This window comes from Mchenga conophoros, linkage group LG4 (assembly GCF_057382185.1).
Source record: "Mchenga conophoros isolate Kocher_MC1m ecotype Shallow Benthic linkage group LG4, M_conophoros_male_GT1.1, whole genome shotgun sequence".
Lineage (NCBI taxonomy): Eukaryota > Metazoa > Chordata > Actinopteri > Cichliformes > Cichlidae > Mchenga > Mchenga conophoros.
This window is the reverse complement of record NC_140529.1, coordinates 17,089,563-17,117,112: the sequence shown is the minus strand read 5'-3', so window position 1 is coordinate 17,117,112 and position 27,550 is coordinate 17,089,563. Positions and strand designations below refer to the sequence as shown.

The following is a 27,550-nucleotide window of genomic DNA, read 5'->3' as shown; positions in this document are numbered from 1 at the left end:
TTTATTGTAAAGCATACCTGTAAAGCTTCACCTTTAGCTTGTGAGTAAAGTTAGATTTACTCATTATAAAACACTCCAGGAAATGGTTGGAAAGGTGAGACAAAGCTGGTAAAACTGCTTTTTCTTCCATTATTTGAAAATAAATCATTATCACCAATAAACAATAAGAGCATTTGACTCCCAATTACTTAAAACGACAACAAACTGGCTCCTCAGGTACACAAAGAAGGTGCAGCTCAATTTCTACTAAGCAAATGAGCAATGCTAAACATGGCACTGAGGCATGCGTAGTTTTGCCAAACCGTTTTAGTCCCTGCCTAAAAACTTCACAGTCTGGTGCATAACATTGTATCGGTTAACACAAGGACTGCACCTTCACATTCACAATGTGACCCGCAGAGAAGGCTTTACATTTATGTGGGGGGGGTTCTGTGTGAATTTTGTGTTTGTTCTGTTTATGAGCTTAAGGGGACAAATAGGTAAATGTGCAGCCTTGGTGATTATTTGGTGATTAAGTCCCCAAATCATAACTAAATAGTTTAATAAAATCTATTGCGTGTGATTGAGCTGAAAAACAGCCCACTTGTGCAGAAGAAAGTGTGCAGTGTGGCACTGCCTCTTTCTTAACATGAAAAAGCAGAAAAATGACAGCCATGTAATCGAATTTGGGCAAAATATTAAACCAGCTGTTAAAAAAAAAAAAAAAAGACGGGTAAATTTGTTTAAAGACAAAATGTGTGATGATGAAAGTTTGAGACTGCCATAATGTCTTCGATCAGATTCCTTTTCTTGTGTAACTTCACTTCCTTATGATACCAATAATAACATTTCTGGCTTTGGGAAATAACACCTCCTACCATTCATGCGACCGCCTCCCGGATAAAATCACAGAGTCCCTTTAAAAATAAAGAACAAACTCAAATAACTCCAATACGCTGCTTCTATTGTTACTCCTCCATGCCCAGGGAGCCGACACTCTTGTCATGGCTCATTTTGAGGAGGTCCTGGACGAAGTCCGCTCGGCTCTGACCTGGGCTTCACCTGCTGAGATCCGAGCTCTGCTGGAGGGTCTGGTGGAGGAGCAGATAATCTCAGAAGCGTACAGCAAGAGCTTGGGTCTGCATCGATTCATTGACGGGCTTGCGCCGGAGCTGCTTTGCGGGGAATCGGGGTTTATACCGGGATCTGATGAGACCGATGGGGAATTTGCTTCTCGAGCATCTAGCACCCACCAGCATCTCAGCCATGGACCGCTCATTAAGGTAGGGAAAGGTGGGTCACAGTCTCCCTCCGTTGACTACCACCTGGCAGGATCAGAGTTTGTCCCATCAGTGGATGATCATTACAGCACAAGACTGGAGCCAGAGACTTGCTCACTATATGAGGATCAAGTTATTTCCAGAGATAAACTCATTCAGGAATTGAGGGAGGGGACAGCAATGGACGAACACTACCCCACACAAAGGCTCTACTCTGTCCCCACAGTGTTTGATGGCAGACTTTCATTAAATGATGAAATAACTGAACTGCTGACAAGTGCACCTTCAATGCAGAAGCTGGTAAGTGATAGTGAAAGGGTAAATCAGGGGAATTTGGAGATTGAGGGGGAGTGGTTAGAGCAGATTGAAGAGGCTGCTAGGCGGATAGCTGTACCTCTGTGGCAGCACTGGGACAAAGGAAGGAGGATGTTACAGCCTTTAGTTTATTATAACACAACTGGATGTACAACTAGTGATAACACAGTGACATACAGCGAAGCACAATGTGCTATTTTAGATCTGGAAGAGGAAATGGAGCTTGCAGCCGCTTGCAGGACACTCGATGCGTGCACTGGCAACTTTAACGAAAGCTTCACGCTGGATGCTGAGGACACACCTGAGGAGTTCTATTACCCTTTATATGATGAGTTGGCGACACCTGGAATCTGCATGGATCGCTTTAAAACTTTCAAAGAAGGAGGAAATGCATCACCTGTGGAAGCCTGTGAAGCCACAGACTCAAACAACAACGTCACAGACAATATGGGGGGCCTCCTGGATGCGTGGTGGCCAGGCGAAACTGCAGACGACCTGTGTTGTCTGCCTGAGGACACACAGTGTGGCGCAGGTTCGGCACTTGCACAATTTACCTTTCAACATTTGAGTCCCTCGTTTGCACCACAAGATGCTTCAGTTACAGCGGAAGATGACATGATGGCAGGGGTCACCGAAAATGTTTATGGAACAGCAATCTGGGACATAGATGGAATAACAGGCATAAAGGACACTATGGAGTCACACTGTGGTAAGTTTCATTTAAGCTTCTGTTCAGATGCTTCTAACTTTCACTGGTTTTCCTTCTTTTTCCTTCTATAATTTATCATTTATATGAAATGCCCAGGATTACAGGAACAAAAGCTGCTTTCATTCAGGCATCAGCACAGGGCAGGGACAAATATTTATCCTCTGGTGTTTTCAGTTTGGTCTATTTGGAAACAGAAAGCCTGCTCCAGGCTTTATTCCTGCCAGGACATGAGTTGGTGGTTAAGGTGTGGTTCACTTTCAGTTTCATTTTGACATTCTGATTTTGGATCCAGTTAAAAATAGGATGTGGCGAGCTTCCAAACACATATATGTTTTTTATTTCCAAGGTCCCCCGAGCTGGTTACTCACTCTCTGACAATAGCTGCAAATTTATGACTTCTAGGTGTAAATATGCCATTGTCAAGAAAGCATAGTGCTGTGAAAAGTTGTTGCCCCCCTTTTGATTTCTTTTTGCATATTTAAGCCACTTAAATGTTTCAGATTGTGAAACAAATGTGATAATTAAGATGACCAAAATGCTGTTTTTAAATGATGATCATTTCCTAAGAAATAGAAGTTATCCAAACGTATTGAGGCCCGTGTGAAAAAGTATCCCCATAATCCCCAAGGTTTAGTTTCAATTTCACTGGTTACTGCCAGGCCTGTTGAATCAAGACTCTACTTATATAGAACCTGTCCAATAAACCGAAGGAGGCTAAAGCATCTCAAAAAGCAACACATCATGTCACAATCTGAAGAAATGGTTTGTCAGCCTGGAGAGACAAAGACATTTCTAAGGCTTTGGGACTCCACTGAACCACAGTGAGAGACATTGTCCGCAAATGGAGAAAACGTGGAACAGTAGTGAACCTTCACAGAAACAGACAACCTACCAAATGCTCTTACTCCAAGAGGGCACCAACGACTCATCCGGGAGATCCGGAGGTCCAGAGCAACATCTAAAGAACTGCCACAAAAGCCTTATCTTCTCGAAGAGTGGTGGAATGGACTTGGAGAAAGAATTCGACCACGGCCGATACGTTTTTACCCTTAATCGTTTAAATCATCATTTAAAAATTCATTTGAGTTATCTTTGTCATATTCGTATGCAACAAAAAGCTAAGACATTATGAAGGCGTGAATACTTTTTCACGTGGGCCTGACAAATAGACGACACAAAAAGGTTATTCTTTAGATTTGTTAAGAAGGTGAAGCCGGTCAGACTAGTAACCGGCCATGTTCAGCTTTGCTGTGGTAACCTACTTTTGGTTTGCACACAGTTTGGCAAAGAACGCTTTCTGATAATGTTTAGCCTGGTAGAGGTTACCACCTTGAGTCAGTTACAAGGGTGGAGCTTTAGTTTCAGCTTCAGGTTTCTGTGTTATAACTTTGCCCTGTTAAAAGGTAGACGTCATTGCTTAGTTCTGTTACTGCTGCAGCTTTAAAATGAATAAAAAGATCAAGTTTTTGTCTACCACACCACACAAATCTGCAATGAAAAGAAAAGGATGTACCTGAGTGTCTTCTTGGCATTTTTTGGCATTTACAATTCTTTATGATAAGAAAGGGGGGACAAAGAGCAAAGGGAGTGGCATGCTCCACATTGGATCCTTGCCTACTGGAATAGCCTTTTGGCATACCTGCTTAACCCACCGAATTACACAGAGGCCCAACTTTAATTCCTCCACCCCCTCGTTTTGTCTTTACCCACATATTTCTTAACCTCAAATGTGTTGTGTGTGTTTATATTACTCATCCTGTGTGAAACAGAAATCTCTCCGAAAGCATCAAACACAAAAAATCAAGTTGGTTAACTTAGTGTAATGATAAGTCTCAAGGAAATAAATGTAGGCCAGTGCGACATTAATTACAGACACATTACTTTCTGTAAAACGAACGCATTGTTTTTTAAAATGCCTTCCCTCTATTATGTAACTGTGTGGATCAAGCTTGATATGAATGGTATGAGCGTGATGTAAACGTGTCTGGCAACAAGGCACAATCTATTTGGTTTATCTGCCTGGCTTCGGCGAGGTGGAGGTGGAGCAGGTACTTTCCACTCCACTGTTGAAAACTACCCATGTTTCCTTGTCAATTCCAAAGGCCTGGCAGTGAACGCTGATGCTGTTTTTCGGTTGTCTTAAGGTGGTCACAGAGCAGAAACTGAACATACAGTATTTAGCATACTGTTAGCAATGGATAGAAAACAATGTCATAGTTGTAGAATGTAGAAAAGGGATGACTATTAATGATGATAATATTAATAAGAAAATTAAACAGTAAGAGATTAAAGCAAAATGTGATCCATTTTGGAGCTACTGATGCCTGTTGTCCCGTCCAAAATCAAGCGTTAGATTTGAGGTGAAGTGCAGTTATATCTTAAAATCTAAAGACTTCCAATGCAGGAATGAGGGAGAATATAGTTCACCTAACTAAAACAACAAGCTTTAACCTCCTAAGACCCAAACTCTTTCATTGCATGCATTTTTAATTTCTCTTTGCTATTTGGGCTGATTGGGACCTGATGAATGTAAAAACAAATAATTACGTAATTTAAAAAAAACTTACTTGATTTTTGTTTCTGAGAAAAATGACATCCACATATGAGGACATTGGCTTTAAATTTCGATAGAACAGTGGCAGTATAATGTCCTCGTAATTAGATATCAGGCCCTTGTAAAACAAAATGTAGTATTTTGGTCTAGACAACCTAAAATGTGATGTCCACATATGTGGATGCCAGGTCCTAGGAGGTTAATTAAAAGTCCATCAAAACATGTCATGCAGGCTACATGAAGCTAAGTAGCCTGCAAAATAGTTGAGCCCCCTTTTGACGCTCATGTTGCCAGGGGAAAAACAAAAACAAAGGGATATTTGAGGATGTTGTGGCGACTGTAACGCACGGTGACCTGTTTGCTTTACATCACCGTTGTTCCTCATCATAAACCGGTCCCTCGTGGCGCGCCTCTTGAACGTTTTCTTTGCTTCTTCCGTTGTTGTTAAAACAGACCTAAAACAGTTGCAGGGTGCACTCTGCACACAGAACCGCCCTTTAACGGCTTGGTGCGTTTGGTAAGGCATATTAGGCAAAGTGAAAGCAAAAGCATTGTGAGCCACAGCAGGTTGCGCACTCTCAGTGTATAGGTCATCTGAGGATATATGCAGCGGCTGATGGAACTTGAGACACACAGACTATACATCACATCAGGGCGTTTACAGGACCTGAGCATCACCCAGAGAGACCCGACAGGTAGGAATATCAGCCATGGTGAGCTCCGGTGGGTCTGGGTTTGCGCATTCATGAAAGTGCGCAGGAAAAGAATAATAAGATTTGTCGGGGATTTTCCACACTTTTTTTTTCTTTAATTTACAGGGGCCACTTTAGTCATTTTTAAGAAAATTTAGGTTAAAGTTTTAATTGAGCGGCTGCTTCAGCACCTGCATTGGTTTTCTGCGTTTGGCTTTGAAAGTTTCAGCCATGACAAGAAGAATCAACTCCATTATGCTTTTGTGTGACCAGATGGAGTCGCACCCACCATCATAGACCCCCACACGTGAAGAGTGCACAAAAATAACAGATCAGACGTTGTCGTAAGTGAAAATAAGTCCAGTTGGGGATTTGCGGGGAATTCCGGGCAACTGAAGTACATTAGCTGTTGAAAATCACTTTCAATGTAACTTTTAAAATATTTTGGTAATAGTTGGCAGCCATTTAGTGTGGGACTGCGCAGGGACAAAGAATTTCACGCACTCCGACTCAGGACTAAACAAAAAATTTCTTTCTTTTCTTTTCTTTTCTTTTTAATATTTATTTTTCACTGTTAGTTTTTAAGGTCTTGCTCTTCTAGTTGTGCAGACAGCATGGTGCTTTGTGTGCTTCAGGTTCCCGAGTTCCTCATTAGAGACATATTTTGTGTGCGATCAGTAACTCAACTGGTTGCACTGTTATTTGTTTGTTTGTTTGTTCAGGGAGGTAATGGGCACATATATACTGCTTTATTTTTAGTGGTTCTCAGAAAAACAATGACAGATTTTAAACAAGGATGTGAGTCGAAAGTCCATAGTCGACTGTAGTCCTCTGTGTCTGGTCTAATAAACAAGGTGTGTGTGTGTGTGTTGTGAACTACCTGGTTACCTGCTCAAATGGCACCACACATGGGCACTGGTTATAGACTGCTAGACAACCACACTGCTCAAGGGCAACTTTATGTGCATGATCTCCTTTAAAACAACTGGAGTGGGGGTTTTTTGCATGAAATCCTTTTTGTCTTTTTTAACTGCCTTCCTGCAATTTGGGTGATTTGTAGAATTAGTCAGTGTAGTGTTTTATTGTACAAGTAATGATTCATCAGGGCAAAAAGTTGCTTTTTGGTTTTTCTGGTGTTGTTGGGTTTTTTCTACTGTCCACATCGTGGTTATCCTAAAGGTGTCTTTAGGCTGTAAAAGATCGCAGTAGTCATCTCTGCAAACAGGTTTACCTGAGCTTCCTGCACAAGTAAAATTCCAGCACAGGCGTTTTTTTTACACCCCCCCAGAGTCAAAGTGCATATTTGTAAACACAGTTTGAACAGTTAACCATACAGTGATAAAGTCAAGGTGTTAATGGTTTTCCAGACTGTGGCCGGATACTGTAGTGTATCGTGTACTGACAGGAAATTGATTTACTTCTCCTGCTTTCCTACTTTCTTCTCTTTCAGTAAATCCTCTGTTGTTTTCTCACATTACTATTATTACAACAGGCATTGTGTTTTTAGGGTGTCTCTGTCCAACCCATTATTATTGTGATGGCATTATGTTAGGAATAGCTTGCGGGAATTGCAGCTTTGACAAAAGCATCCCCCTGTACTCGATCTTTAACTACCAACATTTATTCAGCTTATCCTCAACTCCACTCTAACCTACAAATATAATAATAACCAATCAGGATATTTTATTTCTTTCCTATGCGTGTCACCAGATGTCAAGATGCTGGAAGTGGATCCCAATCCCATCGCAGTCCCTTTGGACTTGGCGGATCTGTTGATAGGTTTGCATTGTCACTACTTTGTTTTTCTGCATTGATAATAAAAAGGTGAATTATGTGTTGAGGCAGTGAAAACGCAAACAAACACTTCTAAATAGAAGAAACAGATGGTTATTATCACTCCTTTCTTTCTATTTTTCTATCTGTGAGCAGACATTTTTAACACCAACTATTGAATGAAATGAAGTTTAATCTTAAACAGTTTATATACACTTGTGCTCTACACGATTGTGCTGCATGCAACTTTAATAATTATAAAAACAAGAATTAGGTGCACAAGTTTGAAATTATCTTTGTTTTCCTCAAATCCACACGGGGTCAAAAGTTCACATACAGGCTCAAATACATGCATACTCCACCACTATTAAATAGCTAAATGTCTTTTAGGAAGGTGCACCTCAACCATTAAAACGCTACCAAAAGCTTTTGGCAGTTCTTGCTAATTCTTGCTAGATTTCTGACAGTAATTCTTGGAAGAATTGGTGAATTTTATTTAGTAGCCCAAACACTTTCAGTAGGGTTGAGGTCGGGGGCTTTGGGAGGATCATTGCAGAGACTTAAAGTTAGCCTGCTTTATCATTCCAGAACTGGGTTTCATGTGTTTGGGATCATTGTCTTTCTGTTCAGTTGAAGTGAAGTTGATGAATCCATCCACTTTGGAAAATATACTAGTACCACTGGTAGCTTAACAGTTGAGATAGGGGTGGTCCAACACCCCAAAATATGATTGAATATTTCACTGAAGCAGCTGTTACTGTCAGGAAGGCAGCACAGGACAGTAAAAGCTTAAACAAACAGACTGAAAAACAGCATGTAACACAGGACTAATAATAAATAATAAACAATAAATGAATATTGACTGTCTAATATATCCAATCGATTCCACGAGTAATTAGTAATTAACATATTTAAAAGAGGCAGTGTTGTATAATGAATTCATCAACTTTACATATTTTATATTTTGAAACTGAAATTCTGTTATCTGATGATGGTATTGTTATTTTTTCAGATAATTTGGATGATGATATAAATGAAAAATTGCTGGGTAAGTGGCAGCCAAACATCTATATGTGTTTACTCATGTGTAGTGTACTATATGTAAAAACGCACATAGTAGTTTTCTATTACGTATCTCACATGTATGTGAAGTTTATTATCTAATTATAATTACCTCTGTGCACTTTTTCAGATGTTGATTCCCTCTTTGACTACTTAGAACTCAACGACAGCCGTAAGAACCTCCTTTTGTTACTTTGTACCTGTTGTCACATAGTGCTTAACAGAGCCCACATAACATAATAAGGCTAAACATGTTCTTCATTTGATGTCCTAAAAAAAAGAAAAAACGAACACTTCACTGTTAATTTTGTATCTAAATCCTAGTGTAGATACAGACAGGGGAGGAGAGCTAGAAACATGAGGAAAAAGAGAAGAAAACAAAGAACATGGCAGTGAATCTCTGATGTCAGTCACAGACAATCACTTGGACTCATAAAACAACTGCGTAAAATTAGTTGATATTCAAAGGTTATGATTATTATGATCTTAAGCTATGACTAAGTTTCACACAAATGTCAAATATGATTCTTAATAAGTCATGACTTAATTCATTTAATACAAAAGTTCAAAGTATCAGTGTCATTACTAATCATTATTTGGTCAGATACAGAGAACATGAATCTTTCCTGTAAATTTATTAATTTCATGGTGAGTCTCATGAAGGAAATCTGTCACAAAGACTCGTTCAGCTAAAACTGCTACATTTCCACAATGGATAGTGAAAACAATGGCTCTTTTCTGGCATTTAATTATTTTACTATTACTTTGGTGTAACGTGAATGTAGCAAAAGTTGTAAAATTGAGCAAAATACAATTAAAAGTCCAAAATTTATGACACCCTTCACATTTTCAAAGTCATGCATGATGGGCCGGATCAGAGTCTTTGCCAGGCCAATTCTGCCCACCTGGGCCTTATATTGGACAGCCATAATCTAAACTATAAGCAACAGTAAGGCATAACATTAAAACTGCCACCATTAAATTAGGTAATTCCAGTGTATGTAATGTGTAGGAATCTTACACATTACATAGGTCTGAGTGGTGGAGGCCTACAACCACAACGTGGTAATCTAGTTGTAGAAATGCACCAGTGTTGTTTTGGCCTTCCCGAATAATGAGGAAGGAAGACAAAACACAACAAACGCAGTAGTAAAGAAATGTTTGTGTTTTTTCAGTGTCACAGTCGGAGGTTCACTTCCTCATCTGAACGTTCAGGATGAGGGGCTCATTGAAATTTAGAGTTTCTTAAGTGACGTCAACAAGTAATTCAGTCATTTCAGTCTGTAGTTATAAATTAACCTTTAAGAAAAAAAACATCTAAATGATGACCCAATCACAAAGCAGAGTTAGGCTACTGCTCGAATCTGAAGGCCGGCACTTTGTTGCCATGACCCATTTGGCTTTATTATCCATCATAATGCTTAATATTGCATAAGACAAATCTAGCAATAAGATAAGCGTCTCTTTTGTTGATTATTTTTTCTGTAAGAGTAACTGACCATCAAAGTTACTGTTTTATCTTTTAAATATGAACCTAAAGATTTTTAGCAGAATCTCTTCAAAGGTCTTTGAAGGGGACCACATTACTTTTGCAGCAACAAAACATGTGCACAGGCTGTCATAAATCGTTATAATTGTAATTATGATTATTTATAATTGTCACCTAAACCCTTTCATGTATTAATTTAGTGTTATCCAATATAAGGAGCACAATTAATTATATTTATATAGATTTTTGTATGCAAGTTTTATGCAAGTATTACCTGTAATAGCTTTTACTTATCAGTAAGTAAAAGTAAAATTTCTTAAGTAAACTTTAAATAAGTAAATATTAAAATTTTACATTAGTTGCAACAGTGTTTTCATGCAACTAAAAAAGCTATTTTCATTAACATCGATCATTGTGCAGAGAAGCAGTGGTTACTGGATATGTGAGGTGGTTTGCCAGCATTTCTTAATGGTGCTAACCACCTAGCAGGCTAGACAAACAGAGGCGGATCGAGAAACATTTTCTTAGGGTGGCATGGAAATCAGAAAAATCAAAGCCATTTCTTTACACATTTGCAGGTCTTGCATCAGGTAACATTATGCAACATACTCATATTCAGTGTTACTTGTAGCTAGGCTCAAAGTGTTAATGCTAGCTTTTTTGAATAAACTAGGGTGACACTAAAGGTTTTTTTTAAGGTGGCACATGCCACCTCATGCCACCATAGTAGATTTGCCCCTGTACATAAACAATGGTGACTAGATTGCACAGTCTTCCTAAAATAAATATCTACTACAATATACATTTAAACACCTTTGTCGTTATCTTAGTACACAAACACAAAAATCTCCACCCAGCATATTGTAAATGCACGGCCCATAAAATGTAAACCTCTCACAACATCATCAAATGTGATTAAGCCCACAGACAATGGACCGGACTCTGGTCCAGTCTTTACATTTTGTTTAGTATCCACAAAAGAAATGAAAGCAGCCCATGTACATCCTGGTTGCCCCCAAAACTGGGAGGCTGTGTCAATGTAAATAAAAACAGAATGCCATAATTTAAAAGTCAATCAAATCCTACTGTTTATCTAACTGTCACATGATGCCTTGAAGAGCTACTGATTTTTAATTCAGTAATGAAATGCCATGACAATGACAACACGTTCGAGTAGGGGCATCTGCTAAATGCTACATCGACTTTTTTAGTTACTCATCCATGGACCTTTGATGACCTCCCCACAGCAGCTGAGGTACCCATCGCCAACAGCATTGAGCAGATACAGGAACCCAAAGCAAAAGGCCAATCACGAAGGAGAAAAAGACCGAGAGGTAATGATTGGCTCGTAACTACACAAAGAACAGCATCTACCCTACCAGCATCTTTTTGTTATATAAAACTTAATTTTAGGATTCTAACTTGTCATTTTCACTTTATTGTTTAAAGTCCTGCTTGCATGTTTTTCCCTCTCCAGATTCTCAGCCACAGCCATGCTCGGATGAAAGGCCCAAAGCAAAACAGCCAAAACCATCAGGTGACTAACCCAGAGTCTTCCTCTGATTGTTTAACAAACGATGGAGTTTCCAACCCACATTACATTTGGGACCCAGTGGAATAGACACATTCTTAAGCCTACTATAACTAAACTTATAATGACAATTTATCATTTTTATGGTAGTCATAATACTGTGGTGTTTATAGCACTTGACACTGCACTTTATTACTTTTCTAATTACGTTGGTATGTTTAAGACTAGTGGAAAAAGTTCAAACACTCAGAGCTTAAAATTCAGCCACTGGTTTCCATTCATATCACTATATTAAGAGATGCTTTGGGTTTTTTGGTTTTTTGCTAATCAAATCTGGAATAATACTATTAATAGAAGATCACATGAAAATGAACTACCATCTGGTACAAAAAGAAAAGGATATGTTTACAAATAAAAGGATGTTCTGAGCATGTTTTGTTGCTGTCATGTTGTAATGTTGGTTCTTCAACTCCTGCAGGTCAACCAAAAACCAAAGAGTCACAGGCTGAGCCAGCTGTTGAGCCAGGTGAGTCATGAAAACTGAAACCGTTTTTGAGGCAACATCTGGAGCTTTAAACTTGAAGCGCTGTAAGTGATGTTGATCTGAAAAAGTGAAACTCTGCAGGATAGCAGTTGAAAGAGGATTACCAGGGTTGCAAGATAGGTTATTAAAGTCAAATATAGCAATTCATATCATATCATATCATATTACAAATATCCCTCGAATAGCTCCATGGTAAAATGCTAGCATGAAAAAGAACCACTTTCAGCACGTGCATGTGAGAGTGACTTTTTACAAAAAAGGTAATTCAGATGAAATTTCAGTGGTTAGACTTTTGGATCACAGGGTGATTGTTCTCCACCGATGTGCATGAACCAGTTAGTTTTTAAAAAAAAACAAAAACAGGAACTTGAAGTTGTAAGTCATGAGTTTACGCCGATGAATTAGAAGAAGAACTCGCACCTTACCCACCTCGCTTCACATGAGTTTGGTGCTTTTTATAGTTCCGATTTACCACGCAATGTGATAAAAAAAAAAAACCCGAGCATGTATTTTCATTTACATCAGCAGCTGCTGGTCCCTGAAGAGATTTAATGGCTCAGCTTAGAAGGAAATACTACACCACAAATAGAAATAGGAGACTCAAATTTAAGTATACATGTCTGTATTTGCAGAGTAATGCACTTTACTTTGGTCCATTTGTCTTTGGCTTAATCTCCCTTTTCATTTGCACTTCCATGATCACCCAACATGATGATAAGAGAAATGACAGAGCAGAGTGAAACCTTTCAAGGTTAGAAGGTTAAAGAAAGTGATGGTTTAGAGCAAATACCGAATCTATCCTCTCCTTACTGAGTTAATCATTTTTGGAGATATTGAATGTAAGATTTATTATTTCATTCTTGGATGGAAATTGTGTGACAGTACATCTGGGATGAAGTGGTGAAGTAATGCAGAGTAGTGTAAGAAATAACTTTCAATAGGAGGTAAATAGTGCAATGCCTTTTCACAAAGTAATCACGTTTCAAAGTAAATACGTAATGCGATTGTCTTTGAGTAACAAGTTCAACAGTGCTCTGCAATGAGGATGTTTGTGACCGTAAATCTTTCGCTGTTTTTTGAAAAACAAACCATTGTTGTCATTTTTCCAACTCCCTTTCCGATAACTCTCAAGGCTGACTAAACCAGTTCCCAGAAACTGATGCCAGCTCTGGTTGTTTTGCAGGCAGTCATCCCGCATCAGGGCCAAGTCCAGCAAAGACTTTACCGATGTCCACCGCCACTCCACCAAGAATTTTTCGCGTTTACCCTTCCCAAACAAGCTCTGCGATTCCCATTCAGTTTATCACTATCTCAGATTCCGCAGGAAATCCAGTCCAGCTTTCTCCTCCTCCTCCGCTCATTAGGTTTCCACTCCCCCGCAGCGCCACTACACCTACATATATATTAGGTGAGTTAAATACCGGCATGCCAAGAGTTAACAGTGTTTCCTGTGTACTGCTATGTCATAGCCCAGCAGAAAGTGACATTTGTGACTCTTCTGGTGTTACGTTTTTATTGACACTGCAGACTAGGGGTGTTGAGCATTATGCAAAGAAAATGAGTTGATGTACAGTTTTAATTACCTTGGCAATCTGACCATAAAGCTTCTTCTGAAAAACTGTAGCTTAGCTACAGCCTTGATTAGCAATCACACCTGTAACACAATCATGTCTATTTACAATGCAAAAAAAGTTCTTTTCAATCAGAATTATTGATTTGCCATTGTTGTTTCTGTCCACTGGTGGTTGTGTTATTCATGTCAGTGACATCTTTAATTATTTAATGTGTACTGATTATTGTGTACACCCTGTACAAGTAGTCCATTGTCTAACTGTTGTTTCTAATATAGTTCCTACTGTGTCACCACCCTCTAAATGCCAATTACCACCACTCTCCCCAGGTAAGTAAAAAAAGGTTAAATCTTTTATCTGGGATGGTTGCGTGTGAGTGTTCATGTGTGCATGCTATTCTCTGCTTCTTGTCTTCTCTGGTGGTGTTGTGCTATTTGTTGTTCCTCATTATGGTTTTGCTTCTGCCTTTTAAGAGACAATATGGAAACTGCTCTCTGTAACATCTGCTTTGTTTGTGTGCCGATGCAGTCATTTCACTCTTTTTTTTTTTTTTTTGTAGTCGATGGCACAGTCGCTCCGGTCCAAATGAGTTCGTCCCCACTGGGTTCTCTGTCAGAAATAGCTAGCAAAGCCATGTCTCCCCCTTGTACCTCACCTGTATCCCCAGGCAATGGTGAGCATCTGTATCTGTCTCAAATCTTCCTCCTTGTGGTTATGAGTTTCTGGCATGTGACAAACTTCATGCTTTGTTCCACTTCAGAAATGTCTCCATGTAAGGAATCACCTCTTCCTCAGTCTCCCAAGGTCCTTGATATTCCACGTAAGTTGCCGCATGGCTTTTAAGGATCTCTTCTTACTTTGTCTACAGTGATCTCATGAATATACAATGGTTTGTGGAGGACCAGCTTGGTACTCAGTCCTGTTTCTTTTTTAGAGAATGTCAAGGACTACATTCAAGAAGCCAAAGCTCACATGAGTCAAACCTACCAGGATATGGAGGCGGGCCTCAGCCTGTCTTCTCATTATGTAGATGTTCAAGTGAGCCAAAGAGAGGTAGTTCGCTCTGGGAAAAATACAAACAAATGCCTGGACAAGGAGCTAGTCATCAAGGGAGACACAGATCGGCAAAAAACCATGCTGGCACTCAGTCAGGTAGGAGCGTCACTTTTACTGAACAGATTATATCACAAAAGAATTTAAAAAAAACCTTGTTAAACTCATTGCCTGCTTATCGTTTTCCACTCAGATCTTTGATGGTTCAAATGGAGAAAAATCCAGACGTTACATTTTGCTGCTTGGCAATGCCGGCATGGGAAAAACCACTCTGATCAAGAAGCTGTGTATTGATTGGTCCAGAAACTGCATCCCTCAGTTTGACTTTGTATTCCTATTGGATGGCAAAAAGCTCAGTGTGACAGAGCCGGTCTACAGTCTTCAGACACTCCTGCTCAACCTCTCCTCCTCCGCCCCATCCTGTGTGGACCCAGAAGCAGTGTATGCTCAAATCCTGGCAGCCCCTAAACGTGTGCTCATCATTTTTGATGGTTTTGATGAATTGCGCAACTATGAAACTCTACTTCAAGCTCAGGAAAAAGACCTAACAGCTTCACTGCAAAAAGACAGCAAGGCAAAGACTTTCACAGTAAGGCAGTTGTATTCTGCCATTCTTCAAAGGGTCCTGCTTCCAGGCTGCACTCTTCTACTCTCCACCCGGCCACGGGGAACTGCCAGCCAGCTGCTCAGGCGTACAGACAGCCTTCTGGAGATGTGTGGGTTTACCCCAGCAAATGTGGAAACATATTTGTCCCAGTACTTCTCTGATCCTGGCCTCAGAGAATCAGCTTTGGAGAGTCTAAAAAGCATGAGCTACCTAAATCTCCTTTGCTGGAACCCCGGACTATGCCGGCTGGTGTGCTTGATTTTAGAGCAGTCTAGAAGTGTGGATGTCCTGCCAAGAACTTTAACTGGGCTCTGTCATCAGGTGCTGTGTTTAAAAATGGATAAAGACGGCAGGAGTACTCCCACACACACCGAAGCTCAAGCACAATCCATAAGAGACACTGAGACACAAATTTCAAATACCTCTCAGGCGAAGAAATGTTCGAAAAATAATCAGGGGAAGTCCAGAACGCAGGCACGCACTTCCTCTCGCACCCAAAGGGCAAAAAAGGCACAAGAACAGGAGGCGCAAGCAGACAAAGTGGATCAGGATCTCAGGAGCAGTGGCGGAGAAGCTGTAACGGAGGACTTTGACTTGTTGTCCCAGCTGAGCTCTTTAGCCTGGGAAGGGGTCAAAGCCAACTCTTCCATCCTTCCCACAGGACGGGACATATCTGGCAAAGTCAAGGCATTTGGTCTGAGAACAGGCCTCTTTCTCTCTCATCAGCTGAGAGCGAGTCCATGCCTCTCAAATAGTACCAAGGAGGAAGGAGAAAATGAGACAGAAGCTGGAGAGACAGAACAGAGGACTGAAAACAGTGAAAGGACCACCAATGATTTAACTGATCACCAAAATGACCAGATCTTCTTATGGGCCAACCCTTTCCTTCAGAGTTACATTGCAGGAGTACATCTGGCTTTGTCAAGGTAGAAATCAACCGTTTACAGATTCATCAAAAGCCAGTAGGGCTAAAATATCATAATATCCACTGTTTATATGCTGTTAGATTAAAAATGAAAGCCTTTCCACTTGCAGTCTATTTTCTCTTTCACTTTCAGACTTTTAGAATCCCCCAATCTCCCATGACACATTTTCTCTTTCTCCTTCTCCAGGACTTTAACAGACCGGTCCTTTCTCCAGACCCTCCCTTTCCAGTCTGGAGGGAAAGGTCGTCGGCGACCTCAAAGGGAGGAACTTGAGCTCACTCAGCGATTTGCAGTTGGCCTCTTGTTCCACAATAGGACAGAACTGCAGCGATTCCACACGCATACAGAGACAGCCTTTAGAGATATGGTGGCTAACAAGCAGGGGTTGGTAACAAAACACCTGGAAGGGCTTTCTTACGCTGACCTTACTCCCTCCCAAATCTTGGAGGCATGCCACTACGTCTACGAGGCGAGTTTTACTCACAGTGATGGTGGCCGAGAAGCTGGCAGGACTCAGCTGGTGACACACCTAGCAGCAAATCTTCCAGAGTTCCTGACGTTTCATGGAGTTCAACTAAGCCCGCCAGATGTGTTCACTGTTCAGAAAGCACTTGAACAGGGGGGAACTGAAGGCAGACGTTTCTGTTTGGACCTGGAGGACTCTGGCATCCAGATCTGTGGACTTCGAGCTCTGGTTGGCCTCAACAACATCAACACATACAGGTAGTGCTTATATACAGCTCTAAACCCTACCCTGCTACAACTATCCCACAAACTGTGGCTGTCCGGTCATAGTTTACTTATCCTGTTTAAGCCTGTCCAGAGAACTAATTTGTAATCTTTTGTATTTCTTTATGTTTTTATGGCTCAATCCTCAGGATTTAAATGGTTAAAGGATAGTATTGGGAACTTTTTTGTGACTTGATAGTCGCTGATCTTTACCAGCACCAATAGCAGTGTTAAACACAGTGTTGTGGGTCCTCCAGGTCATGCATTGCTGACGCCATCACCCTCTGGGAGCTGCTGGAGCAGAGTGACGAAGAAAGTCTCCTCCAGAGGGCAGTGTCCAAGTTCACAATCCATCCTTTGAAAGCTAAACAGGTGTGTCATATAGAGCACCTGGAAAAGCTGGTGAACATACACATTCACAAGAGGCTATCAGACAGGTAATACACCACACACTTATGCACACACATTCAGATTTACACTGCAACATACTGGTTTGTGAAAACGTGTTATATTCACTTGTAGCTCCAGCGAGTCTCACTCCATCCTGTCTGAGGGAGTGCCAGCAGTTAAAGAGCTACACAAGCTGGAGTTTGAGTAAGTAGCTCAGATGTTTGATATCTGAATTTATTATGGTTGTCACTGTAAAGCTGGTGACGATAATGATGACACTGTTCCCTGTAGACTTGGTCCAGATAATGGTCCTCTGGTTCTTCCGAAGCTGTGGGATCTCCTGCCAGGGCTGCATAACCTACAGCACTTGGAGTAAGTATACAGCGCACTTTTTCTATTTGTATTACGCTTAAAGCATCGCTCTGTGTTTATGAGATGTTTCTAGTAACTGACAGCCTGATTCTCTCACCACCTTTAGCTTAGAGAACAGCAAGATCGGGGACAAAGGAGCAGAGAAGCTGGCCAGTGCTTTAGTCTCACTCCCTTCTTTGGAGATACTTAAGTGAGTATTTGTCATTGGTGGTATAAAGACACAATTAGTTGAGCTCCCATGACACCCCCCAAAATCATCACAGTCTAGCTTTTAACTTAGTTTTGATATGTGTGTTTAGTTGTGTGTGTTTTTTCTGGTTTCCAGTCTATCACAGAACTGCATAGGAGACGAGGGTGTGAAGAAGTTAGCAGCCACACTGAAGGACCTGCCTAATCTGCACTGTTTAAGGTAACATCTGCCTACAGAGGAACCTAAAAGTGGCACTTACTTTTGACCCACATAATTTCACTTCCCTCTTTATCTTGCTATTTTTTCCAGTGTCTACAGCAACATGATTTCTGATGAAGGGGCAGAGAGTTTAGCAGCTGTTCTCCCACACATGGCTTCCCTCACTGACCTTGAGTAAGACTTGACATTTTTATTTGGAACTGATGGCTAAGAATTAGGTTCTTATACATTTCAGTGTAAAAGGTTCTGTTTTAGCAAAGGTCTTCCCGTTTAAAAGACTGACAAATTCCACTTACACAGGCAGGGACTGGGTGTAGATGGGAACTGACCACAAGACAACTCATTTGTTTGACAGTTATTTTTCTACATAGTTTCACTTAGTTAATTTTTTATATACTCTTAAGGTCCTTTTTCGCTTGCTGTTTAGTTATGTTTTCACTCACAGTAACGCACCAGTGACTACTTAAAATTAGGAAGGGGTCTTTAGCTTGTGATGAAAGTGAGTCAGTCTAGCAAGCTTGGATATCAAGGTGCTTCCATAGACTGTACAGATGTATTGCAGTGAGACAAGTTACGAGTTTAGTGCCAAGTAATGTAAAAGTTACACTACAGCACAGCAAACATGACTGAGAGGTGCGGTTCAGTCATTTGAATTAGCTGACATGATGACAGCAGACAGGAGGCCCAGGTTTGTAGGTGATGCTCACCTGTCAGTCAAAGTGGCCACACCCCTAAGAATGTATCAATTTAATATGCTGTGAAAGCTTACTTGCCCCTTCCTGACTTCTTAGTTTTTTGCATATTTATCACACTTAAATAAATATGCAAAAACATATTTTGGTATAAGTCAGAGATAATCTGAGTAAATACAAAATGCAGTTTTTAAATGACAAAGCTGAGTTCAGTTTTACTACCCACGTTCAGGGCTGATTACTGGCAGACTTGTTGAATTACAAAGAACCTGTCTGATGAAGTGAAGCAGGCTAAAAGATCTCAAAAAGCAACATCATCCCACAATATAAAGCAACAATTTAGAAACCAAGTAATATGAAAAAGGTTATAACGTCATTTCTAAGGCTCTTGGACTCCACTGCTTGCTTCTGCTTCTTATCCACAGCTTCAGAAAACTTAGAACAGTGATGAAACTTTCCAAGACCACATGAGTGACTCATCCAAGAGGTCACAAGAACGACATCTAAAGTGCAGGCCTCGCTTCCCTCAGTTAAGGGCAGAGTTCATAATTCATCAAAAAGGAAGACAGTGGGCACAAAAAGCATCCATTGTAGAGCTCTGACTAAAGGCAGATGGATTTGGCTCGCGTTTGCCAAAACACATCTTGATGAGGTTTTGGGAAAATATTCTGCGGACTGACAAGAGAAAAGCTGAACTTTCTGGAAGGTTTGAGTCCCATTACATCTGCGTAAAACTGACAGAGCATTTCATTAAAAGAACATAACATGGTGGTGGTAGTGTGATGGTCTACTTTGCTGCTTCAGCACCTGGAAGACTTGCTGCAATTGATGGAACCATGAATTCGGCTCTCTACCAGATAGACCTGAGGGAGAGTGTCCAACCAGGAGTTCCTGGCCCTAAGTACATGCATCCTTTGGTTTTGCAGTAGGACGATGATCTGAAATACACTAGAAAGTACACCTTCGAATAGCACAAAAAAATAAAAAATAAAGATTTATTAGCAGCCTAGCCAGAAGAGAGAGGGGGCAGCGACAGTCACTGTTCTTTCCTATCACTGGGATTTCTTCTAGCACGGTATCACTCGTGACTTACTCCGGAGGGGCAGAGCTCTCAACTCTGCCCACTGCTTTGCTGTGTCTCACCTGCACTATTGTCTCACCGTGAGCAGCGATAGGGCGCCGTCCTGCTGCCCTCCTCCAGCGTCCACTCCCTTGTCTCTGTCCTGCCAGGCCCTCTTGTTGGCCCTCTTATTTCCTCTGTGACCTCCCAGGTGTGTCCAATTAGTGATCAGGAGGGGGCTCAAGTCTCTCCGGGACAAGTGAACAAATACATACAATAAAAACATGCAATAAAACCATAAGAATAAAACACTGTACATTATTAAAAGATTGAAACTAATAAAACACAGCAACACATGCAAAATAAAAAACACTCAGTTAAACTTGTCCATTCCACCTCGTGACATATGAATAGTTTTTCCCTAATAAATCAAAATAAATCACTTAAAAACTGCATTTTATATTTATGTGGTATATCTTTGTCTTTGTACGGTGGTCCCAAAGCTGTTTTTATACCAGGTTGCAAAAATGTTTATTTCTGCGATGAAGCATTTTCAAACAGAAGTTCACTGGGAATTCAAGTGAAAAGCAAAGAGCACTTCCACATTTTTTGCTACTTCTGCTTTGGTTTTATTTTTAGCGTTCATGTATTCATATTATAGACAAAACATATTGCGATGTCTGGATTTGCGCTATAGGCTTTTTTCTGTTAAAACACATCTAACTTCTGTCTCGCTTTTCTTTGACAGCGTAAAGTTTAACAAACTAACAGATGTCGGCGCACAGAGCTTAGGAGCCAGCCTAAGAAACTGTACAAAAGTTAAGACTTTAAGGTGAGGAGCTCTTTCATGTTACTTCATCACACATCTTTATTTTTTCCAATTTTTTATGGGTTTTTTTTTCTTACCCTGTTTCATCTCATTTCATCATCCCAGGATGTGGAACCAGTGCATCCCCTTCGGTGTGCTTGAGAGACTCATTCAGCAGGACAGCCGCATCCTATTGCACTAAAATGCAATACCTCTCTACAAGCATATGAACTGTTTTCATCATGCATCTCATGATGTATACTTAAATTGCACAATACATTTTCAAACGTGTGTGCTTGCAAGGAAAGGACACAAACAAATTATTATGTGAAACTTGAGATTGCACTACAACTGACGTACTTGCTGCTTGTTCTCTGCTGCTGGTTCTTCATAACATTCCACTATCTGCATTACAAAGTGTGTGTGTGTGTGTGTGTGTGTGTGTGTGTGTGTGTGTGTGTGTGTGTGTGTGTGTGTGTGTGTGTGTGTGTACTGTTTTTCAGTACTTTCAACTTAAAAAAGCACAATTGCACTTTTATAGTCACCCTTTGTTATTAAAGGTGGCTGTTTTTTTTTCTTTATAGTTGTCTGTCCAAGTTTTTGCCATTATCTGCCTTTATTCGTGCATTTGTGGTGCTGTGTGTGTGTGTGTGTGTGAGAGAGAGAGAGAGAGAGAGAGAGAGAGAGAGAGAGAGAGAGAGAGAGAGAGAGGGGGAGGATAACGGTGTTTTTCTGGCTATAAATTATACAGTACTGATTGTTGGTTACTTTTATAATAATAAAATGCTTTGACACTCACCCTACTACTATTTTTATAGTGTTTTCTTTCCACTGATGCCCCTGTGTTCACTGAATTCAAAGGGGTTTTTGAAAAAAATCCTTCTTTTCACTTCCTTCACTGCATGTTTCTGTTCTCCATTTCGATGCAAACTGACCTTTAAGAACGTCAGTCTCTGCGTGCGCACTCGACGAAGTGATAAAAAACAAAATTACATTTGTGAGATACTTCATTACTAATCTCACACGTGAAGCATGAATTGTTGGTAATGAAAGAACTGGGTCGAGATTGAATCTCAACAAATAGAAAGGGAAAATACTGGATTCACATTATGAATAGACCTGAAAGTAAGCAAATGTCCATCTACAGTTCCTGGCAGTACCGCTTCTCGGAGTCGAATCAAATAACAGGCTGTCATCTGGCAGTTATCACGCAGAGCGTACTGCCACCACGCTTTGCAAATTCTAACAAATCTGAACACTTAGCATTGTTGGGGATTTCCATCATCGAATTGTGGAGACTTCAAAGAATTCCCACAATTTGAAGCCACTGCTGCTGTTCTCTGTTGCACTCACTCCCTCTTGTGGTTAAAAAGCAATATGACATCACGCTGATGCACATGATTATTAATAAAACCCTCACACCTGCAGAAATACACAAGCTGATGGTTTAAAGAAAGAGGCTACAAGCTGGCATTCGCTCAAAGTTTATTAAATACACAATGGAAAATAAAACTCTACAGTTCATTTGAGCATGTGCATGTCTGCAAAGAAGCCGATGCGGTGGGACGACACAAGCACAGGTTGTATGTTTCCCGCGAGATGATGATGATGATGGTGGCCCTGAACAGGGTAGCATGCCTGGGAAACAGCATGGCCACTGACTTTTGTACAAAATTAGGAAATCTGTTACAGCTTCAGATGCTACTGTTTTCATACCAAAACTAAGAAGCACTGTTGTACTGACATTGGTCAATGAAAAGAAAGCCGCCTGCTAACATTGTTTACAGCATGAGACAGCGAGATTACACACTTCCTTAAATATTATCTCCTATTCACAGCCTTACCTCGTATTGATTCTGTTCCTGTTTGATTAAATTCCACATAAACGTATGGAATACACACAGTATTCATACTATATATTTTATTAGTATCCTGAGTTTTAGTGCCCTGTGGTCTAAATAATGTTTCCAAACACATGTTTTCCCTCCAAAAAAACTTAGCTATGGACATCTTGACAAAAACAACTACCAAAATATCACCAAGGCCTTAACCCACATAAAAAACGATTTGGTATCAGGTATCAATGATCGGCTTTTTGTTAAACTCTGGTGCCAACTCTCTGAAAAACATTCTTAAATTACTTTGTTTTCATCCATGTTCTTGAATCACAGCAAGACTTTTTATTCCCTTTTTCCCTATTAGTTAATTACACAGTGTGGCTGTGGATTATTATCTCCCTATATTGAGTGCTGACGAGGGAAAATACCAGCACCAGCAATCTCGGTGAAAAGCTGCCTAGCAAAATATAGACAATTTATATTTACTTTCTCCCCATCCACAATTGGCCAAGCTCATGGATGAAATGGTTACCTGTGAACCATTTCATTTGTATAACTATGTAACTGATCCATTGCTTGAATCCAGTTTATTATTGCTGTTGAGAATATACACTTCATAAAAAGCAGCTCTAAATTTGTGACAGCACAAGCAGGAGAACACAAGGAATTAAACAGCTGGCTCAAAATCCTCTGAAGACGGTCAGCATAATGCATCTCGTCTCTCAGTAAATTGTTGTTGTTGTTGTTGTTTTTTTAAAAAAAAAAGAATGAAGCCTTTCTTTAGAGGCTCCTTTTCAGACATTTGACAGGTTTGGCCAGCTGTGATCACAGTGGTCACCACTCCGCCTAATTACTGACAAACAAAGGGGTACAGCACTAAAGAAATACCTCTTTCTCGACACTTTAATACTCTGACTTGTGGTGAATGGCGTAGTGACAATATTAAAAAGTTTACGGCACTTTTATGTCCTACATCTTCCCCGCCTCAGTTCAGAGACAGTGTTATGCTTCACCAGTGCTTCCATAATCCTTAGCTGTGCTTCTGAGAGTAAGGGTGATGTTAGTGGACCCAAATCTCCGCGAGGATGTTCTTAAGAGAGAATTGGATTCTGTATTAGAGGATAAAACGGTGACTTAAGTTGTTCTGTGAGTGATTAAGTATTCATCATGCTTATTGGACATTGTTTTCCTGCACTTCACCAGTTCTACTGCCATATGTCACATTGTAGGACATCACACCGTGGCTGATGCGGCAAGTTTCAAACACATTTTGCTTTTAGAGTGAACTTCCAGTTCCTGGATAGATCCACATCCCTGGCAACATTAATTTTTCTTCCAAAGGGAACAGCTGTCTCTCTCCGTTCTCCTGCACCATGCTGTGCTTCCATTTTCGTTGTATCCAAAGCGAGGGTAGCAGAGGCCAGCGCTAACCTCTTGTGGTTGCTTGATATTCTGCTGGGAACACGCCTTCCCAAAGTGCTCTTTCCATCAAACAGTCACGGATCATAAGTCTGCAAGAGATGAATCCTCAACCTACCTGTGGACACAAAAAAAACATTTACCATCATAAAAAGGTAGAGCTTGATTTTTAAATTTGACTTTATAACAGATATACTGGCTATTAAAGTGTGCTGAACATATGGTGCTTACTTATTGACTATTACAATCTGGTGTTTGGAGAACTACACAATCTTTGCCTCTGTACACCACCACAGTGGATTTTAACAATCAAACAATCATGTGCAGACTTTCAGCTTTAAGTCAGGGATTGCACAAAAGTATTTAACAGTTTAGAAACTACAGCTGTTTTTATGCAGTCCTCCGTGTTCAGAGCTTCGATAGTAACTGGATTTTAAATTTTAAATGAAAGAACTGCTTGGATAAATATCTTTTGTCTAGAAGTCTTGAACCCATGGAAATCATCACCAAATGAACACTTGAAGAACTACTTTTCAGCCTATGTAAATGGGTGACTATGTATAAGAAGAGGCTGTAATTCCTAAAAAGTTAATGCAAAAGAAAAACTGACAGTCTGTACTTCAATCACAGTGTCCTGGTGTATGGAATCAAAATTGCAAAACTATGACTGTCTAAATACTTAAACGTTTGACTGCACTTGTGCCATTTGCTTACTTTTTGCCTGATGTGCCTCTCTGAACAAAAAGCTTAAGAAGCATCCACTTTGAGGCATTTTCCCAACAAACTGCTGACCTGGGAGCACCAGCCTGACCTCTTGATCCCAGCAACATCATTATCAAAATCTGATTATTCCGTTTTTTCCTTCCAGGACCGCCTTGTCACTCCAGATATCCCTCAAACACATCCAGCTCCGTGTCCGTGTCATAGGGAACAGAGGCCGGGTCGGACAGCACCCCGAGGTCCACCAGTGCCTGGTCCATATCCTCAGGCAGGAATACTATCCCCACATTCAGGACGATGTACTCCATCAGGAAGGCATAATAGAGGATCAGGACGTTGACAAAGAACAGGCCCAAATAAAACATATATGGGAGATCGTCCAGGAGCGATTCCACCGAATCTAGCTGGGCATAAATTTGGTGTGTCATAGAAAATAAAGAAAGCCACGGATAGGGGTTCTTGTGTATGTGTGTGTGTGTGTGGCCTGAAGTTGTTGCTGTCAGCGTTAGAAGTCTGTGTGGGTAGCTGGGATTGGGGCATCCATTTCGGCCCGTCCTGGCCTGCAACGACGATTCAGAGGAAGCCCTCAATGTAGTAGCTTATCTGTACGGTCCAGAAGAAAACGACAGGAAATCATGCGGGCTAAACAACATAAAGTCCATAGCTAATTATAACCAGAGGAACACATTCAAATATCACAGCCAGTTAGCTCGACGCATTCTTGGCATTGACTCCGTGAGTTTGTTGAATTCACGCCATGCCAGCTGGTGGCTAGAGCTAAAAAATAAAAAATAAAAAATAAAAAAGTAGCATAGGAGTCGGTCTAAAAAATGCAAGAAAACTACTGCGGACTTGTTGTTTACACACCCGGACAGAAAGAGACGAACTATTCACAAAACACACGTCGAATTATTTATAGTTTATAATGTCCCGTCTTAACATTTCTGCCAACCGCATCAAAACAGTCCCAACCAGCAACCAACCAAAGCGTCGGCATTTGATTGGCCTTAGAGCTGTCAATCACCAAAACAGTTATGGTCGCGTGCTTTAACCATCATTGATAGCATGGGAAGTCATTGGTTGTAGTTTTTTCTCAGTTCTACTGTAAACCCTCTCGTAGGGAAAAGAACTACAACTCCCTTTGCCCACGCTATTACGTAATGACCCCGCAGTGGCTACCATCACCGCCTATCACCCCCTGTTTGCTAAGCAGCTAGCCGAACGGGAAAGTGGGTGTAATGGATAGATACTAACACTAGCAAAACAAGGCGCCCGGCAAAATTGCAGTCCCATTAAAACCGCAACCATGTTTGGCCGGTCACGGAGCTGGGTTGGAGGACAGGGGAAAGCGAAAAATATCCACTCCCTGGACCATTTGAAGTGAGTAGTTAGCATGAAATAAGCTAATGTTAGCCTAAGTGGTCGCTGGTTGAAAACGACAGTCGTTTTTTACCAGCGTTATATTTAGCCAAATATTTAGCAGTAGTGAATGTGTGTAAATGCATTTATTCAATCAAATTGTAATAAAGCAAGGATTACTGGATTTTTTTTATTATGTTTTGCGAGGTAAGTAAAATCTGATGTAGTCCTAGCAGACAAAAACCGAATTGACACTATAAATTAAGACGATAAATTAAGTGTTTAAATTAAATTTTAATCTGAATATCATTAATACACGAAGAACTGTATTTACCAATTTTGTAAAGCTTGCATGGAGGCTGAATTAAAAGAGCTCATGCTGGAAAACACTGGCTTTTACCAGAGTACGAAAACATGCATTCGTTTAACCCCAACAGGTGCATGACATTGAGGGGTGATTTCGATCAACCTGAATCAGGACATAAAATCCCGAGCCAGGGCTCTAGTGAGGCTAAATGAGGGAAACCTCTTGTGTGCACAAGTTTCTAGGTTAGTGGTTATTACACTGCACCAGCCCAGTAACAGCGCTACTGCATCTATCAATATTCCTTTGAAACGTTATTAGGTTTATCTAGCAGCTTTCTGCAATGTCACGCGATCAGTGCAATCTTTGTCCTGCTAGGTTTAGATACAGATATGTGAATGTTAATGACTTCAGTCAAATTTAAACAAATGGCTTTTGTCACCTCCTCTTTCACATTTTCACCTTATTTCTGTAACTCTCTCTATCAGGTATATGTACCACGTCTTGACAAAAAACACAACAGTAACAGATCACAACAGGAACCTTCTGGTGGAGACCATCCGCTCGATCACAGAGATCCTCATCTGGGGGGACCAGAATGACAGCTCTGTGTTTGAGTAAGTCCCAGTTCAAGTCTTAGTGTGCGATTCATCACTTTTAAATACAGATATGAAGGTGGTACTCTAATGTGGGAGTTAAAGTGACATCTTACTCTGCTATCAAAGTGATGATTTTAAACATTATCCAGTTTCTATGATGCAAAGTACTGAGGTGTTTACTTCTCTAAAATGAGAACCTAATATTAAACAAAGAATTAGTCTGAGATCATTTTTTTTAAAGGTGAAGTTTGCGGTCTGTAAGTGCAGAAAGTCAGTATATCGCTGCACATAAATTATGATGGTCTAACAGTGTTGAAATATTCTGGAAAGTAAAGTGAGAGTCAGCTGAGATGCATTTGGGTGTAGTGAGTAGAACAACTGCGATAAGAATAAGAATTACAGTACTGTGCAAAAGTCTTTAGCCAACACTCAGAGGTTGTTCAAGTGCACAGTGCTGTAAATTAAGAATACTGTATGAAAATGAAAATGGTAATGTCTCTCTCTCTTTTTTTTTTTAAAGACATTGTCCATTTTATGATGGTTGTATGTTATTCAGTCAACTTGAATTAAAAAAATGTTTTTACCTGCTTGTGTCTTATGTCTGTGACCAGTTTCTTCCTGGAGAAGAACATGTTTGCCTTCTTCTTGAACATCCTCCGTCAGAAGTCTGGACGTTACGTGTGTGTCCAGCTCCTCCAGACCCTCAATATACTTTTTGAAAACATTAGCCATGAGACTTCCCTATGTAAGTAGTATTACATCATTT

The 27,550-nt window shown here is 40.4% G+C and overlaps 3 protein-coding genes across 7 annotated transcripts in view; 2 read left to right on the top strand and 1 right to left on the bottom strand.

Moving 5' to 3' along the window:
- Positions 1-949: 949 nt before the first annotated feature.
- On the top strand, positions 950-21,350 carry ciita (class II, major histocompatibility complex, transactivator). 2 transcript variants are annotated; one of them, XM_085270725.1, is made up of 22 exons: positions 950-2,283; positions 7,240-7,308; positions 8,315-8,350; positions 8,495-8,536; positions 11,101-11,187; positions 11,331-11,390; positions 11,863-11,910; positions 13,112-13,336; positions 13,778-13,828; positions 14,059-14,172; positions 14,260-14,319; positions 14,434-14,651; positions 14,746-16,085; positions 16,272-16,808; positions 17,072-17,251; positions 17,337-17,408; positions 17,496-17,576; positions 17,683-17,766; positions 17,902-17,985; positions 18,076-18,159; positions 20,486-20,569; positions 20,672-21,350. In XM_085270725.1, exons 1-22 carry the CDS (start codon positions 984-986, stop codon positions 20,745-20,747), a joined length of 4,932 nt encoding a protein of 1,643 aa, XP_085126851.1. In that variant the 5' UTR covers positions 950-983; the 3' UTR covers positions 20,748-21,350. The 2 variants fall into 2 exon arrangements, with proteins under 2 accessions (XP_085126851.1, XP_085126850.1); XM_085270724.1 differs by having other exon boundaries at positions 11,065-11,187.
- A 668-nt stretch (positions 21,351-22,018) lies between these two features.
- dexi (Dexi homolog (mouse)) lies at positions 22,019-25,553 on the bottom strand. Of its 2 annotated transcripts, none has more exons than XM_085270734.1 (2): positions 24,595-25,553; positions 22,019-23,920 (listed from the first exon to the last, which is right to left on the bottom strand). In XM_085270734.1, exon 1 carries the CDS (start codon positions 24,948-24,950, stop codon positions 24,681-24,683), a length of 270 nt encoding a protein of 89 aa, XP_085126860.1. In that variant the 5' UTR covers positions 24,951-25,553; the 3' UTR covers positions 22,019-23,920; positions 24,595-24,680. The 2 variants fall into 2 exon arrangements, with proteins under 2 accessions (XP_085126860.1, XP_085126859.1); XM_085270733.1 differs by having other exon boundaries at positions 24,517-25,551.
- A 138-nt stretch (positions 25,554-25,691) lies between these two features.
- The window catches only part of clec16a (C-type lectin domain containing 16A), a 53,375-nt gene continuing 51,516 nt past the window's right edge, over positions 25,692-27,550 (top strand). For all 3 annotated transcript variants that reach the window (XM_085270729.1, XM_085270730.1, XM_085270728.1), the window contains exons 1-3: positions 25,692-25,902; positions 26,674-26,802; positions 27,396-27,529. In XM_085270729.1, the coding sequence (XP_085126855.1) occupies positions 25,829-25,902; positions 26,674-26,802; positions 27,396-27,529 (337 nt within the window). In that variant the 5' untranslated portion in view covers positions 25,692-25,828. The remainder of the gene's footprint in view (positions 25,903-26,673; positions 26,803-27,395; positions 27,530-27,550) is intronic.